This window comes from Chenopodium album, chromosome 26, assembly GCF_948465745.1.
Source record: "Chenopodium album chromosome 26, dcCheAlbu1.1, whole genome shotgun sequence".
NCBI lineage: Eukaryota > Viridiplantae > Streptophyta > Magnoliopsida > Caryophyllales > Amaranthaceae > Chenopodium > Chenopodium album.
The window spans coordinates 11,309,655-11,329,130 of record NC_137859.1 but is presented as its reverse complement, the minus strand read 5'-3'; the positions used below and the strand labels follow the sequence as shown (position 1 = coordinate 11,329,130).

The following is a 19,476-nucleotide window of genomic DNA, read 5'->3' as shown; positions in this document are numbered from 1 at the left end:
ACAGATCTTTGATAACATAGGACATCAATATGACTTTTCAAACGACTTTTCAATTGACTCCTATTCAATCTAAGACATTTTGCATCACTCATTTGAATTCATCTGTGTTCATCACTCAAATCTTTAGTGCAAAGGAAATAAACACACTCTTTCAATTCATGTATCTAATGATTTGATGCCGAATCTTGAGTTAGTAACAATGATCCTTGTAGTTGTTCTTGTATTAGCTGTACATACCTTAGCTCAAAATGAAACACAGTTCACATACAATGGTTTCCAAGGATCCATCAATAAACTTCATGTTGATGGAATCGCGACTATCCTCCCAAATGGTCTTCTCCAAATGACAAACTACTCGATCCACAAAACTTCCCATGCTTTCTACCCGCGTCCTGTGGCCTTCAGACCAAATCGTATATCATTTTCCACCACTTTTGTTTTTGCAATGACTCCTCAAGTTCAAAATCATTCCGGCCATGGAATTGTTTTTGTTATTAGTCCAACTACTAACTTCAACAACACACTCCCATCCGCGTACATAGGACTCTTTAATCCTTCCACTGATGGCCTTCTTACTAATCATATAGTTGCTGTAGAATTAGACACTGTCCAAAATGCTGATGTTGATGATATTGATGGCAATCATGTTGGGATTGATGTCAATAGCCTCGTATCTGTTGATGCTGCTTCAGCAGCATACTACTCTGACAAAGAAAGGGTGAACAAAACCCTGCAGCTTAATAGTGGCAAACCAATGCAAATTTGGATAGCATACGACGAGGTAGACATGCTATTGAATGTAACAATTTCTCCATTGAGTTATCCAAAGCCTAGCAAGTGTTTACTTTCAAAGCACCTCAATCTTTCTAGCATACTCCTTCATTCCATGTATGTCGGCTTCACTTCTGCTACCGGCCTTGTGTCAAATTGTCATTACATACAAGGGTGGAGCTGGAATCAAAATGGGAAAGCGCAAGATTTAGACCTTTCTAAACTTCCATCACTACCAAAAATCAAACATCAGATTAAAAAAAACCAGCTTATTATATTTGTAGTTCTACTTGCTGTACTTCTGATGTTTTTAGTAATGATTGTTGCGGCTGTTTGGTTTCTTTGGAGAAAAAAGTTTGAAGAATTGCTTGAACCTTGGGAAAAGGAATACGCCCCTCATAGATACTCATTCAAGGATCTTTATGTAGCAACAAAAGGTTTCAAAAACTCTGAGCTTCTTGGAGTTGGCGGTTTTGGGAAGGTCTACAAGGGTGTATTACCTTCAATGAATCGCGAAGTTGCTGTAAAACGAGTCTCCCATGATTCAAAACAAGGGATGAAAGAATTTGTTGCAGAGATCTATAGTTTAAGAAGACTAAGGCATAGGAACTTGGTACAGCTCCTAGGCTACTGCAGAAGAAAGAGGGAGCTTCTTCTGGTGTACGAGTATATGCCAAACGGGAGCTTAGACAAGTTCCTCTTTGACAAGGATGGTAAATCAAATTTATGCTGGTCCTTGAGATTCAACATCATTAAAGGGGTGGCTTCTGCCCTTTTATACCTTCATGAGGAGTGGGAACAAGTTGTCCTGCACCGAGATGTGAAGGCAAGTAATGTCCTGTTAGATGCTGAAATGAACGCGAGGTTGGGTGACTTTGGTTTGGCTAGACTCTATGACCATAACAATAATCCTCGAACCACTCATGTGGTAGGAACCATTGGATACATTGCACCTGAAGTCAGTAGAACACAAAAACCTACCACCAGTTCTGATGTGTTTGCTTTCGGAATGTTTCTACTTGAGGTCGGTTGTGGTAGGAGGCCAACAGGAAAGCAGTCTGACAATGATGCAGAAGACTTTTTCCTGAGTGATTGGGCTTATGATTGTTGGAAAAGGGGGAGAATTCATATGGCAAGTGATCCTACACTGGAAGGTAATTATCAGGAAAATGAGATGGAGCTTATATTAAAGTTAGGCCTTCTCTGTTTGCATCCTAAGGCAGCAGAAAGGCCTACAATGAGGCATGCTGTTATGTTTCTTAATGGAAGTGCAACTTTGCCTGACATACCATCTGAATACGACACTGAAGGCGGAATTTACTTTGAAGAGGTTTGGGGAAATTCAGGCTCATATCCACTATCATCTGGAACTGCCTCTCTCGGGCTCATGTCTTGCTCAAATTCAGTCCTTCATTGTGGCCGTTGAATAATGTATTTCTAGAGTACTGTCTGGTAGAACACTAGTTCAGATATTTAGTCTACCTTATTAATAAATTGGTATTAGTTCTTGCAATATTGTTATGTAAAGTAACTCTAACTTGCAATTTAAGAATGGTGGATCATGTTTTATTATGAGTTATTCTTCAGAAATTGAAACCTGCATTCAATGTGCCTTCTTAGTAAATCTAACTTGCAATATAACTATGTTTTTATGTAAGCCTTTCTTCTGCTCTAATCTATACCTGAAAACATACAAGATCACATGCTCAAGGGTCTTCATAGAAAAAAAGTTGTTCAAATTTCCTAGGCACACTAGATTACAAGAACATCCAATTATCATGAGTTCAATAGTTACAATTTTACAAATTTCACATCTTCCGTTTTGAGGTGTTTTTACGAAGTATTTGATTACCCATTTTTACTTTATACTTCGTGTAATTTTGGGTAAGCCGACTTAACTTCCCATACTCTGGACTTGAATATCGCTTTTATAATACCCCCACTCACCTTTTTATCCTCTCTCTAACTCTCTCTTACTTTATGGATTTTTTTCAAACCTACTCACTTTTCTAGAAACAAGAGTCAACAGTAAATGAGTACATTTAAAAAAACAGAGGAAAGTACATCAATTCACCAATACTAAAGCTTGAGAGGCATCAAATACAATAGAAAATAAAATAAGCACTTTATTATGTATTTGTTATAACCCAGTCAATTCACCTTGTGACTTAAGGTGAGTTTGAGCCCCACCAACTACATTTGCTTGAAAGTAAGGGAATTTCCTTATTCTCAAGCGTTCACATATGAAGTTGGATTAACTTAACCTGTGAGAGGTGTTGGTTTAATAGAGTCCTTTATTTCGACTTTCGAGGGTGTATAGCCTATGTTCGTTCAAAAAAAAAAAAAAAAAAAAGTGTATAACCTATGAATGCACAATTACAAAACCACCCTTAAATCTCCAAATTAGTTTACCCTGTTCTTCTTCCCCTCCTTCACAGTTGAACCTGCGCCAAGTGAAGCCACCCTCTGTTTTGCCCCCACCACCATAACCCCCGCCGCCCCCACCAATCGCCGCCAGTAAAATTTGCCGCCTTTAATCTCACCCCTTTCCTTTGTTCCGTCACATTTGCAGCTAGGGTTTATGAATTTAAGGGGAATGAATGAATTCAAATTTAAATCCTGAATAAACCCTAATAAGTTTTTCAACAATTTGGATTTTTGCGAGTAATGCCCATCATTGGTTTCGCCTTAAAGAAGCTCAATTCCAGATTACATTCGATTTCAAGTAAGTTGGTGTGTTACTCTTTGCGTTCTTCTTGTTTCATTTCTGATATTCCTGCTCAAAATGTATCAGAATTTGAGGATGAAATTGATAGTGATAACGATAGTGATATTGAACCTGTTATTGTCAAAGAAATTTTTGATTCGGCCCCGAAAATGGGTTCTTATCAATTGGGTGATTCTACCTTTTATTTGCTTATTGAAAATTATGCAAATTCAGGTGAATTTAGATCATTGGAGAATGTATTTGATAGAATGAAACGCGAACGTCGGATTTTTAGGGAAAGGGATTTCATTATAGTGTTTAAGGCTTATGGGAAATCAAATTTGCCTGAAAAAGCCATGGAATTGTTTGATAGAATGGTGAATGAATTCGATTGTAAGCCGACGGTCCGATCATTTAACTCTGTATTAACTGTTATAATTCAAGTGGGTTTGTATGAAAAGGCCTTGAACTTTCATGATAGTGTTGTTGGAAGTATGAATGTTGTCCCAAATGTGTTAACTTATAATTTGGTTATAAAAGCTTTGTGCAAGATGAGAAAGGTTGATAAGGCTGTAGAATTGTTTAGAGAAATGCCAACTCAACAATGTGTTGCCGATGCTTTCACTTATAACACATTGATGGATGGGTTGTGCAAGACGGATAGAATAGATGAAGCAGTTTCGTTGTTGGATGAGATGCAGGTGGAGGGGTGTTATCCCATTCCAATGACATATAATGTATTGATCAATGGACTTTGTAAGAAGGGTAACATGCTTCGAGCAGCTAAACTTGTTGAGAACATGCTCTTGAAAGGTTGTGATCCTAATGTGGTGACTTACAACACCCTTATTCATGGGCTTTGTTCAGTAGGAAAGTTGGATAAAGCAATGAGTCTCTTAAATCACATGGTATCAAACAAGTGTCTGCCTAGTGATATCACTTATGGAACTCTTGTTAATGGTCTTGTTAAGCAAGGAAGAGCTGTTGATGGAACTGAATTATTGCATTCTATGGAAAAGAGGGGATTCCGAGCTAATGTGTATGTTTATTCCTCTCTTCTCAGTGGGTTGTTTAAGGAAGGAAAGCCAGAAGAGGCAATGAGACTTTGGAAGGATGTGATAGGGAAAGGAATTAGTCCAAATATTGTCCTTTATAGTGTCTTGATTGATGGTTTGTGCCGTGTTGGAAGACCTAATGATGCTAAAGAAGTTTTATCTGAGATGATCCATAAGGGCCTTAAACCTAATCCTTTTACATATAGCTCCTTGATCAAAGGGTTTTTTAAGACAGGTAACAGCCGAGAGGCACTTCATGTCTGGAAAGAAATGGAAGATACTGATTGTTTTCATAATGTGGTTTGTTATAGTGTGCTTATCAATGGTTTGTGTGAGGAAGGGAAGCTTACAGAGGCTATGGCATTTTGGAGGCATATGTTGGGTAGAGGGTTGAAGCCTGACACCGTTGCTTATAGTTCATTGATCCATGGCTTCTGCAAGGCTGGCTTGGTTGATCAAGGGTTGAAAGTTTTTAATGAGATGCTTTTTCAAGGCATAGATTGTCGGCCAGATGTAGTAACTTACAATATACTGTTTAATGGTTTATGCAACAGCAATCAAATATATCTGGCCATTGATCTTCTGAATGTTATGTTGGATCAAGGTTGTGATCCCAATCTATACACCTGTGACATTTTTTTGAGGGCTTTGAGAGACAAGATGAACCCACCACAAGATGGGAAAGAGTTCCTTGATGTGCTTATTTTACGATTATGCCAACGACAGAGAGGTTTAGCTGCTTCCAATATACTGCAATTGATGTTGCAGAAATATTTGTCACCTGAAGCTTCTACCTGGAAAGGAGTTCTATTGCTCTGTTGCAAATATAAGAAGACTATAGCAACTTTGGACAAGTGTAGGATTAACTTATTCCACTGACTGCAATGGTGAGACTTAGATTTTATTTCTACCATAATTACTTTTGTTTCAGGGGCTTCTTCAATTCTATATTTTGCTCTAGATATCTATGCTTTCACTTGGCTTCAAAATCAATCAATCAAAGCCTTTGTCCCATAAGTGGGGTCGGCTTTCGCTTGGCTTAAAAAATTTTTAAAAAAAAATCAATTCTTATTCAATTTATTTGTAAATCAAACTATTCACCCCACCACCTTCTTTAAGGACACAATAACATCTATTTTCTATGTCCTTAGCAAAATAATTTTTTGCTTTAGAAATGCTCATGCTGGTGTTGGCCTAACATGAAGGCATTCCCATTGATTCATTGTCTACAATTTTAACTCCATGTGACTAGTTGCAACGTACTTTTCTATAAAGGAGTTGCTAAATATGCTGCATCATGCTTTTCATTAATTTCTCAGGTTATGGATTATTGTGAACTCTAGTTCAGAGAATATGATTTTATGTGCTTAGCAGTATCTTTGTCACTAGCTAGCCATCATTTGTAGGCTTCAGTCATGACATGTGTTGTTTTGGACTTGCATCTGCTATGAACAGACTTTGTAAAATATTTGTATTGAGCACATTATTAAAGTGAATTTACCTTGGTAATTAGTGTTTCTGAAGCAATTTTGCAGTTATAAAAGCATTATTGTTTAATCTTTTCCTTTGAATTGTTGGGTTATCTTTTCCTTTGAATTCCTATAGAATTAGCTTCCTCTCAACATTATGGGGACAGGATGATGTGAGGTTTGGTTTAGGGGTGAGTTTAGAGTCACAGAGTTGCTGTCGATTAGAGTTCAGGAATATGGTGGGGAGTTGTGGCTCATCGCTTTTATGACAATCATGTGGTGTGTGTGGCTGGATCAGAATTCAAAGGTCTATTCAGTAGTCTCTTTGTCTTCAACATTGTTATGGGCAAAAGTCAATTTAGCTTTATTTTTAAGAATGAGGGGGGTTGGGCTTTTAAGATTTACTTTATTAGGGAAGTCTAAAGAAACTGGATTAAATATGTAATTTTGGTTTCTGATTGGAGGACAACTTGTCCTCTTTGTTTTGTGTACTCTTTCAGTCTGCTGCTTATAATAAATATATCTTATATTAAAAAAAAAATGTTCTATTGTCCAAGCTACTTGGGTAAGTTCATACAAAGTATATTTTTTAGGTTTTAATGAATATAATCAAGGTAAATTGAGCCTGAGGTGTTCAAGAAGTGCAGCAGTTCATTATTTAAAAACACCTTTTGATAAACAGGGCTTTCCCACCATACAAACACAATCTGAATGTTTTGGAAATTAGAATTTAGATCATAGATGAGTTAGCTAATCAAAGTGCTTCCCGAATTTTTTGAAATTTGATCCTATTGTCTTCTTGTGGGCTGATGAATGTAACTTTTTTGGACAACATTCTCATGTCACACCAAGTTTCTCTCTTACATGTGAATCAGAAGAAGCCTCTCCAATTTCTAATTCAAAAAGGTCTGTGCTGTACGATTCTGATCTTGCTTTGATGTTGTGTTTTGTAGGTTCTTGTAGCTGATCGATTAAATTAAAATGTCCATCAGCTGAATTTTGGACAGATTATTTGAATCAGTTCAGAGGAAACTGGACACTATCATGTACATGTTGCTTCAGGTTCATCTGGAGATACAGATTATTAGTGGCTGCTCATTAGACGGTTACCGCATCACTGATGTAATCATGTGATTGAGATATTTAGACCTCAATGATCATTGATCTAGAGGTATTATATGGATTCTTTCCCCTTCTTAATCAAGTATAAGATCCTGAATTTACTTGATCTTCAGGAGGCTTCCATCAATTTGTGATATAAACCATTTTTCTGGCGATAACTTATCCTGCCAGCAGTTGCTCACTTTTATTTCTCATGCCAACTGTATTTATGTGCTCACTTAATAGATCAACTACACTGTTCTTTTTGCAATTGTTGTTTACTTTATACCAAACAGAGTATACTTATCCCAAGTCCCATGAATGTTGTATTATTGACCACCTTTACCTATTGGCTCTTTCTTTCCAGTTTCATTGGAAGGCTAGAGGTGCTCTCATTTCTCAGGCTGATTTTTCAACCTTTGGTGAGTGTCTGTGTACTTTTATTATCCACAACTATGCGATCATTCTAGGCATTCTGCAGAAATAACAATGACAAGAAATTTCCATCTGAATGATTGGTATCAGATCTTGAGTATTATTCTGTCAATAGAGCCATAGATTACTATAGAGAACATACTGTTTATTGTATTTGTAAATGAAAATTGGCAACCCTGAACTTCAATCTGCAGTATGTTTTATTTCTAGTGATAACTTGAAAGGTGCAATTATTGCTGTTATTCTAGATAGATTTCAAGATGCAGATCATCCCGACCTTGGAAACTGCTAATTATTGCATATGGAGGATTGAGAACGTGTGTAGGTCTGAAACTTAACACGTAGAGAATCTTGTTTCAGACAGACATGTTCTTTATTGCATTTATATATATGATGTTGATGCGTGTTTATCCCTGCTTCACAGAAGGTTGTGCCAAATCTTTCTGATTTCTAAAGGCTGATGAGTGGTTTAACTTCTGTGGATTCCATGTTATGGTATGTTGTTTACTTAGAAATTCCTTTACCTTAAGTGTTGGTGCTCGTTTAACTTCTGTGGATTCCATGTTATGGTATGTTGTTTACTTAGCAATTCCTTTACCTTAAGTGTTGGTGCTCAATTCAAGTGGTAAAATATTATGATAGCCAAGTGACTTCAAGTGTATTTTGCTATTAAATGCACTTTTGGTTCTATATTTTTTTTTTTTTTTTTTTTGACCAATCACCAACAAATCCTTCAAATTATTCCCTGTTGATGCCCATGACTTCGAGAATATTGTTTAATTGCATAAACAGAGCTTACTTCTGTTGCTATATGCACCAGAAACATGATGTATATTTGGTCCCCTATGTTCAGTTGGTATTTTCATTTATCTCCTTGTCGTAACAAGGAAGAAAATACACACCTAGAATATTCTTGAGCCCCCAATATACACCTGTCATTCTTGTAACAAAAAGATTTCTTTGGTACAACAGGGGAAACGATGGATAGATTTCTTCTTGCTCTCTCTTCCTATAATTTCTTTGGAATGTTGAAGTGTGGCTCTTGACTTTTTGTTCTACAGGTAGCATTATAATTCGAAACTGGACTGTTACTTCTTCCGTGGCCTGTATGAGGTCACCGCAGAGCTGCTCAAATTAATTCCGTACAATAATAATGTAAGTTGTGTAGAATGGTTTCTGTGTAACAAGGTCTGGCTGCATAGGACCAACATTACTGGACATGTCATTAAGAGATGCAGTTGTCTGCAAGCAATCTGCTATTTTAGATTGTGAAGATTACAGATTCTTAACAAATAGGGCTCATCTTTCTGATGCTGATGTATGATTTTGCATGGAAGCTGAATTTCACGGATACAACCAGGCATCACATTCTTCTGCAAATGAACAGGGGTTAGTGTATACATTGAAGCTGCAGTAAATCAACTTGTGTTGAAGTTGCATCGAAGACGTGATGTTTGGAACAAAAGGATTTTTGTTAGGATTTATTCTCATGAGGATGCATTGTAAAGTCATTATACCTTTGTATATAGTTTTCTGTAGACCATTCATTTAAGATTAATAGCAAACTGCTAAGAGTGCTAATAACATGAAAATTCTTCAACTTGGGAGACTATCTGGTATGTTTTCAAAGGTTTTGTCAACGGCAAGATTCATAGCAAGTCTAGGTCTATTTCAAGTTACTGTTATTCCTGCTAAAGTTTTGCTGCTATGTGGCTCCTTTATTTATAATTTTCATTGTTTTGTTTTTGGTATTTATGTGTAGTAATCAATATGTTATTGACGAGACATTAATCAATTTACAAAGCGAATAAAAATGAGGAAGATGAATTAAATGAGCAAAAAGACTACTCATCACTTTAAGAAGTTAAAGTCTTTATAAGCCAACCAGGTTTGACCGTTTGATAGAGGTGTCTTATGCACTCTTATCCCTATCCCAAAAAAAAAAGAAAAACCATCACCAAACATACAAACAAGTGATACACAATGAGGATCACAAATTAAATTCCTATCTCTAAACAAATACGCCGGTAAAGTATTACTCATATCACTCTATCGATTATACGGGACATTGTTAGATTTGTTGCAATTTATATTTCATTAAATCAATTTTTCTAAAATTGTAACAATCTCTTCTTTTTTTTAACTTTTTTTTTTTCTTATTTTGACTTTGTTTTGGGAGAGAATCACTATCAAAGTAAGAAGATCATTTGGAAAGGTAGTAATACAAAATTACGAAATTAAAAATACTATTGGTCAAAGTTGTACTTTGGAGACCGAGCAAAACACAAATAAGAAGTTAGAAAAGAAAGAAGTTGCAAGACTTAAACCAATGAACCTAAGCTAATTACAGAACCTAGGAAATAAAATTGAAAAGAATAAACATAAAATACTTATATATAATTAATAACATTGTAAAAAATAAATACCAGTTGCTTGCTGATGACCAGTGAGGGTAGGGTACAAAACTAAGCAAAGAAGTACATAGACTAATATAGAATTATCTATCTAAAATTCAAATATATATAATTCCATTATTATACATCCAAGTTTCTTTGGATTCTAATACAAGTAATCACAACCAATCAACCACTAATATATAATGTATCCAACTACAAAAATAATAATAAAATTCCATTATTATTTATCCAAATTTGTTTGGATAATAAAACAAGAGAAAAGAAGAATTGACTTAATTTGAAAGATGGGCGAAATGCATAAAAATAAAAACAAGTTGCTAATTATCTTAAATGGGTAAATTAATGCTTCCTTATAGTAGGACAACCAAATGATTAGTACATAATTTAATAAAATAAATTTGTGGTATCCCTAGTTTTAGTTCCACATGTGGTGGGAACCCTAGCTAATTAAATTGCTACCTGACAAAATTAAAATGATGACCAAAACCTTGGCATTCATCATCTATCTATCTAATTAAAGAGTCAGACAGAAGTTATACATACATACGTAGCATGCAACCCAATTTAACAATGGCAGATTTCTAATAAGTTGAATTTGGTACGTACCAAATAATAATTGGTTTTTCATTGGTGACATATAATTGAAAGAGGAATGGGAAAACGAGGTTTGTGGTGATGGAGATACGAATCTACATAAGTGCGTGTCTGACTTGGCTATTTTGTAAGTAAAACTTTCATGATTAAATAGGTAGTGTTGAAGTAGTGTTTATACCTATGTTAGAGTGTCGAGGATTCAACCCAGCTATTTGAAAATTTGAGTAAAATTGTAACATGTTCATTTGATCTGATAAAGTTTCATGTATGTAGTACTCGTAGTATTTTGTTGTATATACTTTGTGTCTTTTAAATACACCAAATTATGTTGTCCTCTTTTTCTCTAACTTTTTTCTTGAACTATATGCCAAGAGGGAATGGTGCAAATTAAAAAATAAGGAAGGAAGAGAAGTTTCTGCTTTTAATCGACTTAGTTCGGTTCAATTAATTAAGTTTTGAACTATTTGATCTCAAGTACAGTTCTAGAGCTTATTCTCTTCAAAATATATCAAAATCAAACCAATCCAGATTATTATAGAACTTTTAACACTATAATTTACTTATAACAAAACATCTAATTAATTAAATTACCTATGCTATAGTATAATAAATAATAATGAAAAACACATTCTAGATGTACACATTATTGAGACAAATTGAGTATAACCATATTTCACTTGATAATGTTTTTTTTTTTTATGAATTAATGTTAAAATACAGTAAAACTTAGTCAAATCTATACATTAACAAAATTAATCATGCAAATTATACAAACCTAACATGACCTTGAACGAGAGTAGAATATCTTAATTATTTTAGGTGAAGAGAACAACTTCAATTCTATATCAACACAAATTTATTTATTTTAATGTTTTTTTATGTTTTTTTTATTAAACTGATGAGTTTAATTTAAAACACAGAGTATGTATCACATTTGATTAGATAAGTTTTGGGTGGTTTAATGGCCTAGCATGCAAATCGGTATATATCACATGCATGCATTTAAGGTGAGTTACTTTACTTTGGTGGTCTAATTAAACAAGACTTGATGAAAATTAAAAAGATCCACCAACTAGTTCTCAAAACTCTTACACAACTTTTAAATTTTCAGATCTCCAAATCAATGAAAGAAGCTATTAATTAAATTAAAGAAACCACCTACTGATACTGATCTGATTCTCTTATTAGGTTATACTTATACAGTAGATTCTAATGATAATCTATCCACAGTGCTTCCTCCAATCCTTGGTATTTGCCACCATAATTCCAATTTTTAAAAAAAGTAATTGTATTATGATCGAGTCGGTAGATAGTTTTGTCCTTTATCATGTTAGGGTAATGTTTGAGGGATCGAAGGAATAACATTTTATTATATGTTGATTGTGTTCTGGTTCAAAAATACGTGATCATTCAAAACCCTCTTCAATATGAATATTTACCCATTGGGTGATAATGTTAAATTTCTTGACGACTTAAAATTGAGCTCATCACAATAAAATAAAAAAATAAAAATAAAAAATAAAAAAGCTACTAGAAAAAAATAAGAATCTGAAACTAATTACTTCAAATATGTGACACTTAAGTAATTCATGCAAAAAAAACGAAATATCTATTACAAATTTACAATGTTTAATATTAATAAATCTTAGTATCTTATAATTAAGTTACAACAACATTTAACCTAATTTTACATGTTATACATAACTAGATCTAGAATATGCAATGGCACAGTAATTATCCTCCCTACAATTTCTTACATTATGTGTGTCATCCTAAAACATTTCGATCCTTTGTTTGATCAATTACATGAACAAAATCCCCATCTTAGACATCTTCGAAATCGATCTATCTTTGTCCCAATAATAATCTTAATAAGTGCATATACATCTACAATTCCATGAAGAGGGAGCTACATACTTAAAATATTAACAAACTAGAGTTGATCTTCAAATATTGATTAATTTGCACTGAGGTAATTTAGCAACATAGAAGTAGGGATCAAGCAAAGTCCCTTCTTTCGTAGTTCCGATTCTAGGGAACCCGTGTTCGTACTATCTCCGGCTTGCCGTGAATTATTATGTCCATTTTCTTGCATCTGAATTGAATCAATGCACAATAACTTGTTAAGAATTTTATTTGACATCAAAATAAATATTTTTTTTAAAAAAAAAAAAATTAAATTCAATGCAAGAAAAGTCAATTTCTTTGATTTTCTTATTTACCTGGCATATATCTCTACTTTGTATCTCATCTTTTGACTTCATGTAGAAGAGATTCAAATGATTGACCTATTACAAATTAAGAACAACGGTTAGAAAATTTAAACATACATCAAAAGTATATAATAAAATCATCAAAGATTTAATTTATACGTGGAATATATGAAAATTATATATATGTAACGATTATTATGAAAATACCTAGCTAATAAGCTAGCTACAATAATTTGTTTAATTTATATAAATGTATACATTACCTTTGGACTTTGAACGGGTGAACTAGCAGTATCTTCCAACTCATGATCAACAAAAGCCGCCTCCATTGTTTTCCTCTTCTTAGAGATCAAATTTTCGCGGTTCTCTTGCAATAGGAAATCGGATGCTCCACCGGAATAATTTGAGGAGGTTTCGAAACAAGAAAAGATGGAACTATTATCTTCAATGTCATCATAATCTTCGTCGTTAATAAAATCTTCAATGTCTAATTTGATCCAATCACGCGCCTCAAATTTTGTTGAGGACATACATCTTCTCTTGTGATTTGTTGTGCTCATCATTGAGTAAGCCATTTTTATCGATATTCTCGATCTATAGGTAACTATATATATATCGGGTATGGATTAGGGACTTGTTTTTAGGGTTGGTATGTAATTAGAAATTTTATTTTCTTGGTGCTTGACTAATTTGGAGCAGTTGCAAGAAGGGTTTATATAGGAGGAATAATGCAAGTTGAAAGGGTAAAAAGAGATGAGAATGAAAAAAAGTGGGCCCTAAGAATAAGAAAGTTCTTCTAAAGTTATAAGGTGATGCAAGGAAAGGGATAGGAATTTAGTCTTCAATAGTTTCAGAATATATTATGTCCCAACTCAGATTTGTCATAATTCTTTTGGGTCCCCCACTTTATTTGACTTGGAATTTGGATGCTTTAAAGCATTGCATACATAAATTGCTTAATTATTATGTTATATAAATTGGACTATACATATAAATATAGTTGTACTAGTTAGTATAGGTGTCAAAATACAACACCTTATTTAGGTTTTGAATATGTGAGGTGATTTTGGCCAATAATATCATATATTACATTTCTGACGAGGTATAACCATTGTACTTTTAACGAAATGATCAAGTTTTTCAAAAACATATACTCCACTAAGTTTAACGAGATAGTTAAACCGATGAGGAACTGACTTGGTACATTAGTAATTGGATGGATCATAATAACATTTGTTTGATTAATATGTTATTATATTGGTGCGGAATATAAAACTAAATTATAAATAAAGTTATGCAAGTGAAAGCCGGGGATTTAAGTGCAGATACACCGAAGGTAATTTTTGTTCATTTTGATAATTATTGTTCATATAATCATCAAATGAGAAAAAAAATAACCTTGAACTGGATATATATAATAATTTTCATGTGACAATTTGGCCATCATTTGTTATTAGACATCAAAAATATATTGTACTTAATCATCATATAATAAGGTGATGATTTAGACTTCTTTAATATTATGTCAACTTATTTGAACAGACAAAGAACGGTATTTGCTTACATTGTATTGCATCAGATGATGCAAAAACCCTATTAAGAGGAATTAATATGAAAATATCAATTGAATTAGATTAAATTAAAGAAGACATACATTTTGGTCATCATTGTCAAATTTATCAACTTAGTTGTGAGTCACTAGTTTTGAGAAAAAGAAAAAAAATATGATAAAAGTAATGATCCAATGATATGGAGTTAGCAGATAATGTATTGACTTAAGCAGGAATCAAAAGATAATTAATGGTTGAATTAATTTTACCAAAATAATATTAATATCTTATGAAATGGACATTAATAGATTCTCCTTTCTTCTAATATATGTGTCACAAGATGCTTACCAAAAAAATTAATTTAATGACAATTAATTTGCTATTGGCTGCCACTTGATTCCTATTCAATAATTGAGATTTTTTTTATTTTAATTCTTCTAAGATGAGCATTAATTAACATTAAAAACATCTAATTAAAAATTAATTAGTATGGCCTACATTAAAGATTGTAGTGTCAAGATCAAAATCTACTTTATAGTGTCAAGGAATTAGAATTAGCTATTCTCTGACAGTGAAATATTTTTAGCTAATGACATAATTTATATACATGGGGTTTAATTATATGATTAATTATTTGTTTTAGAAGATTGTCACTTATCTTCAAAAATCTTGAAATGATGTCATTTTGGTATTTTTCTTTATCTAGGATCTTTATACGTCATGTTCTACGTAAATTGAACTAGGCTAAGAAAAAAAATTGAATAACCAGTAATTTTGACTCATTAGGGTTTTATACTGTCAAAAGGGTTACATACATTTACATATATATATAGAAAATTAACTTATCACATTTGCAAATGCTAAATAATAAACTGTTGTGACTTTGACAAATTGTAATTCTCCCTACTAATTAGGCGGTAATTGAACAAGCCCAAAATGAACATACCGGATACAAGTACATTTTAATTTGTTTAAACAAAACAGGCAACATAACAACGGAATAGTATGTTTTATTTACCTGATTTTCACTTATTAAAACTTATAGTATCTTATTTGTTATTATATCATTTGAACTCATTAACCCTTATTATAACTTATTTAAGTTGTAATTTGAAACTAAACAGCCCTTATCAACTAACCCTTATCAAAACTTATTATTTCCTTACCTAAACTTATTTTTACTAAAATAAGTAAAAATTAGTTGAACAGAACAGACCTTTTGTATAGAATTTACAAGTACTCCCTCGCTCCGTCTCTATCTAAAAGTTCTTCTAGCTCTGACATTTAATTTACAGCAAGAACTTTTAGAGACGGAAGATTAGACAATAAAAGATGAAAATAACAAGCTTATTTAATCAAGGGCAGGTAGGAGGTCAAAAATCATGCAGATCCTCTCATAATCTGCAATCCTCAATCCCAGAAAGGATCATCATCATCCTCCTCCTCCTCCTCCTCCTCCTCTAGGACAAGCTTACAAGCGGGACCCGCATTCGGCGGAATCTTGAAGATCTTCTGTGGACTGTTATATGCAATGATCTGATACTGATAATAAGAGTGATAACAATCTTCATTCTTATCTTAACTACTGTAGGTTATTTGGCAACAGAAATACATGAAATAAAAAACTTGTCTAAAATATCCATGACATTAGTGACATAATAATAAACCTGTATTAATGTAAAGGGTTCATTTCTGTTAGGATTTTATTTTTATTGTTTTTTATGATATAGTCATTGATCTTCATCATATCATCATCACCTTGTTAATCATCTCTTAATCACATTATATTTATTTTTAATCTTGAAGATTTTGTCTAATATTTTTCTCGTAAAAAAGATATTGTTCCATTATTATGGTGCAGATCATGTATATGTTGACCTATTAGGGCTAATTTGATCTTCCCTTCCTTTTAAACGAGTTGATTAAAATTCCAAACTTAATTAAAGCTAATATAAATGTAATATATTCTTTAATTTCTACTGATAGCGTTAAACCATTTTTTTTTTTTTTTTTCTGAATGTATCTCCTACATTACACTAAGGCATGGAAGGTTCTTACAGATAGAGAATCGCCATGGTGTCAAATAGACAGCTGAAACATATCCCCCCTTACTAATTACTTCCAAGTACCTGGACAGTAAATACTAGACCAAAAAAACCGTGAGATTTGATGTCAAGTTAAGATTATTCTCATAAAAAGTAAAAAACGTAGCGCACATTGTATGATTTACCCATTATCCAAAACCGTACGGCCTGTTCACATGTACTTAATTTCAGTTCAGTTCAGCTCCAATTAGTTCAGTTCAGCTCAGTTTTAATCAGTTCAGTTCAGCTCCTAATTTTCCTCTCTCATAAAATATTCATTTCAGCTCAATTCAGTTCAGTTCAGTTCAATTCAGCTCCAATCAGTTCAGTTCAGCTTTAATCAGTTGAGTTCAGTTAAGTAAATGTAAACAGGCCCTACATCATATTTCACATGCCTTTGAAATGACAAGTTTCAAAAGTTAATAAAAAGGATAGATATTGCTAACGAGCGCCTCTCGATTTGGGCGTTGATTAGATAACAGTTTAACATATTTCTAAAATGATACATACATAATTAATTTAATTGAAAATGCATGTCAAAATCACGCGTTGATCATTGTTATTAATTGTTTTTTATTATTTTATTATCATTTCTACTTTTCTTCATCTTATCTAACACAACTCTCAGGACCTTTGTTAGCTTTTGCCTAATAATAATCCTGCGTGTACGTGTATCAGGGTATGTATTAACTCAAGACATTAGGGATAATCTGAAAAATTCAAAAGAATTGAAGGATGATACATGCATAAATAAAAAGAATTAAGATAAAAGCACATGCAAATAGAGGTAGCTAGCATTGAAGTAGGTGTTCGTAATATTTAAGCACAATCTGTACCACATGACACCACATGTATAAGCCGCAAACTCAGACAAATATCATTTAATTCATGATAATCGATAAGCAATCCGTTGAGAAATTTAAATTTGAATTGTTCAGTTTAATTTTCATGGAACGAACAAAGAATGAGATGCTTCATTAATTTGAAGAGGTATTTTCAACTTTTTTTGGGATAATTTATATAAACCTGTATTAAACTTAATTGTACATATCTTTATTATGATGAATTTAATTCAGTGATGACTTTGTAATTAGTAGCCATTAATTTTTACTTGATGAATGGGTGGGTAGGTATTAATTCTTTCAGTAACACTTAATGTCAGTTCCTCGAAACTAAACAAGAAATGAATAAAAATGTTAGGGATTGTAATTCTCATGACTTTTTGCTCCCTCTTTGAACATTTTAAGTCTTTGAACATTTTAAGATTTGGTGAGTATGGAGTATTAAGAATTGGTATACGGCAATCCGTATATGGCAAAAGCTAATGAGCGTATAGAGCGTTAGATAAGAGAACTAATACTCAAAATATTAATGTAAAATTAATAGGAAAATTTGTGAGGAAGTTCCTTTTAGGTGGAAAAGAGGGAAAAGGGGAAAAAAATAAGAAAAAAAATTTCATTTAAAGCACGTGACTATTTTTGGCCGGAAAAAATTGGTCAACGTCGGATTTTGGTCAAAGGACCCTCCCCCCAATTCAAACACGATAAAAGGACCTTTTGTGCCATTTCCATAAAAGGACCTTCCTCACAAAGTCGACCACTTAAAAGGACCTTTTTCACAAATTTTCTAGATTAATATCAATTACACCATTCGACGAGTGATTTTAAAATACATTTCTAAATTTGTACGGATTACTATTTTGAGTAATATATTAACTAGTTATCTAACGCCCCCGAACGCTCATTAACAAGATCCATAGTATATACAAATACATAGTTAATCCATCTCACATATCGATTTTCCTGTGGACCATGGTGAAGGTGGTATACATGCAAGTTGTTCGGATTGAGTTGGGTTCTTATTTGAATTGATGGTCATTTTAGGCTAAATAATTAGATTTTTTTTCTCAATGTTTCTAGAGTTACAAAAGGAAATAGGAATATGTAACTAAGCTAATTGGCCACATGTTTCAATCATAATATCAGTTAATCTATATAAGTCATATTCGAGTGATCAGTTATACACATAGTACTTTTTATTAAATGTGTTTTTGGTTGTTAGTTTGAGTCTAAATGATTTGTAGAAAGTTGCGATGGTTAGTGAAATAGGCATAATTAAGCTTACCCTTAGTCCTTAGGTACCATCCTCAAGATCAAATTCAATTCATCATCTAAGCTAAACATTATTAATAGAGATTTCACCCTGTTCACCTTAATTACTTATTTTATGTCTTAAAAAGTTTAAATAGATGAGTATATGGGTTAATAAATTCAGACAAAACAAATTCAAAACTAATAAATTCAGATAAGATAAAAATCAAAGCATCAAAGAATAGACAAAAAAAAGTTATGGGAGTGTAAATTTACCACAAAAATTATAAGCCTCAAAGTACTTACTTTAAGATTATTATACCTTGATAAATATTATGATGGCTTTTAAATTCATTAACTACATCTGCAAAATTATCCGAAAGATTAAAATTTGCCTCAGTAAGCAAAGTTGTTAGACTATCAGCCATATAATGTGTTACTTCATGTTCAATACTAAAGTACTCAAGATTTGGTGCTTTAATGCTAATACTCAGAGATTTGTGCATGTAAACTTTGATTTACGGTATCATGTATTTCTAATGACTTCAACTTCAAAGATTCCACATACAATGTCTCACCAAACTAGTACATTCTTTGATAAGTAGTTCTTGGAGAGATGGACGCAATAATTTGATGTCAACCTCTTCATATATTCGTCGCCATTAAACTCTACTAGTAAATTCAGATCAAGCTCAAAATATTCACGTTTCTTTGCAGCATCCAACCATGACTCGTCGCTATCAGTATCATCATAACAAGAGAATTCGTAATGAAAACGTATCGTTCTCAACTAAAACCTTGCTCACAAAATCATTGTAACTTTTGCCATGTTGCCCAATGCAGGCATTGATATGTGAAAATATTTTGGTATCTCAGTAACACGGCTTTGTTTTTGTATTTTATTATTATTATTATTTAAGATTTGTATATTATATAGTATTAATAATAAAAAACAGATAAAGTTATATACACAAAAATATTAATTATTAT

The 19,476-nt window shown here is 32.8% G+C and overlaps 2 protein-coding genes and 1 pseudogene across 6 annotated transcripts; 2 read left to right on the top strand and 1 right to left on the bottom strand.

The window, feature by feature from the left end:
- Positions 1 to 71: 71 nt before the first annotated feature.
- On the top strand, positions 72 to 2,346 carry LOC145617640 (L-type lectin-domain containing receptor kinase SIT2 pseudogene; annotated as a pseudogene).
- Positions 2,347 to 3,235: 889 nt separating this feature from the next.
- LOC145617313 (uncharacterized) lies at positions 3,236 to 9,165 on the top strand. Of its 5 annotated transcripts, none has more exons than XR_014107704.1 (5): positions 3,236 to 5,420; positions 6,956 to 7,173; positions 7,471 to 7,525; positions 7,963 to 8,033; positions 8,600 to 9,164. XR_014107704.1 is itself a non-coding variant. In XM_081672005.1 (2 exons), the coding sequence occupies exon 1, from the start codon at positions 3,439 to 3,441 to the stop codon at positions 5,410 to 5,412; it is 1,974 nt and encodes a 657-aa protein (XP_081528131.1). In that variant the 5' UTR covers positions 3,236 to 3,438; the 3' UTR covers positions 5,413 to 5,420; positions 6,956 to 7,448. The 5 variants fall into 5 exon arrangements, 1 of the variants encoding a protein (XP_081528131.1); XR_014107702.1 differs by having other exon boundaries at positions 7,471 to 7,863; XR_014107703.1 differs by having other exon boundaries at positions 7,963 to 9,164.
- A 3,288-nt stretch (positions 9,166 to 12,453) lies between these two features.
- On the bottom strand, positions 12,454 to 13,337 carry LOC145616795 (vascular-related unknown protein 4-like). The gene is made up of 3 exons (XM_081671521.1): positions 13,026 to 13,337; positions 12,772 to 12,837; positions 12,454 to 12,644 (listed from the first exon to the last, which is right to left on the bottom strand). The coding sequence occupies exons 1-3, from the start codon at positions 13,335 to 13,337 to the stop codon at positions 12,507 to 12,509; spliced, it is 516 nt and encodes a 171-aa protein (XP_081527647.1). The 3' UTR covers positions 12,454 to 12,506.
- Between the last annotated feature and the right edge of the window lie 6,139 nt (positions 13,338 to 19,476).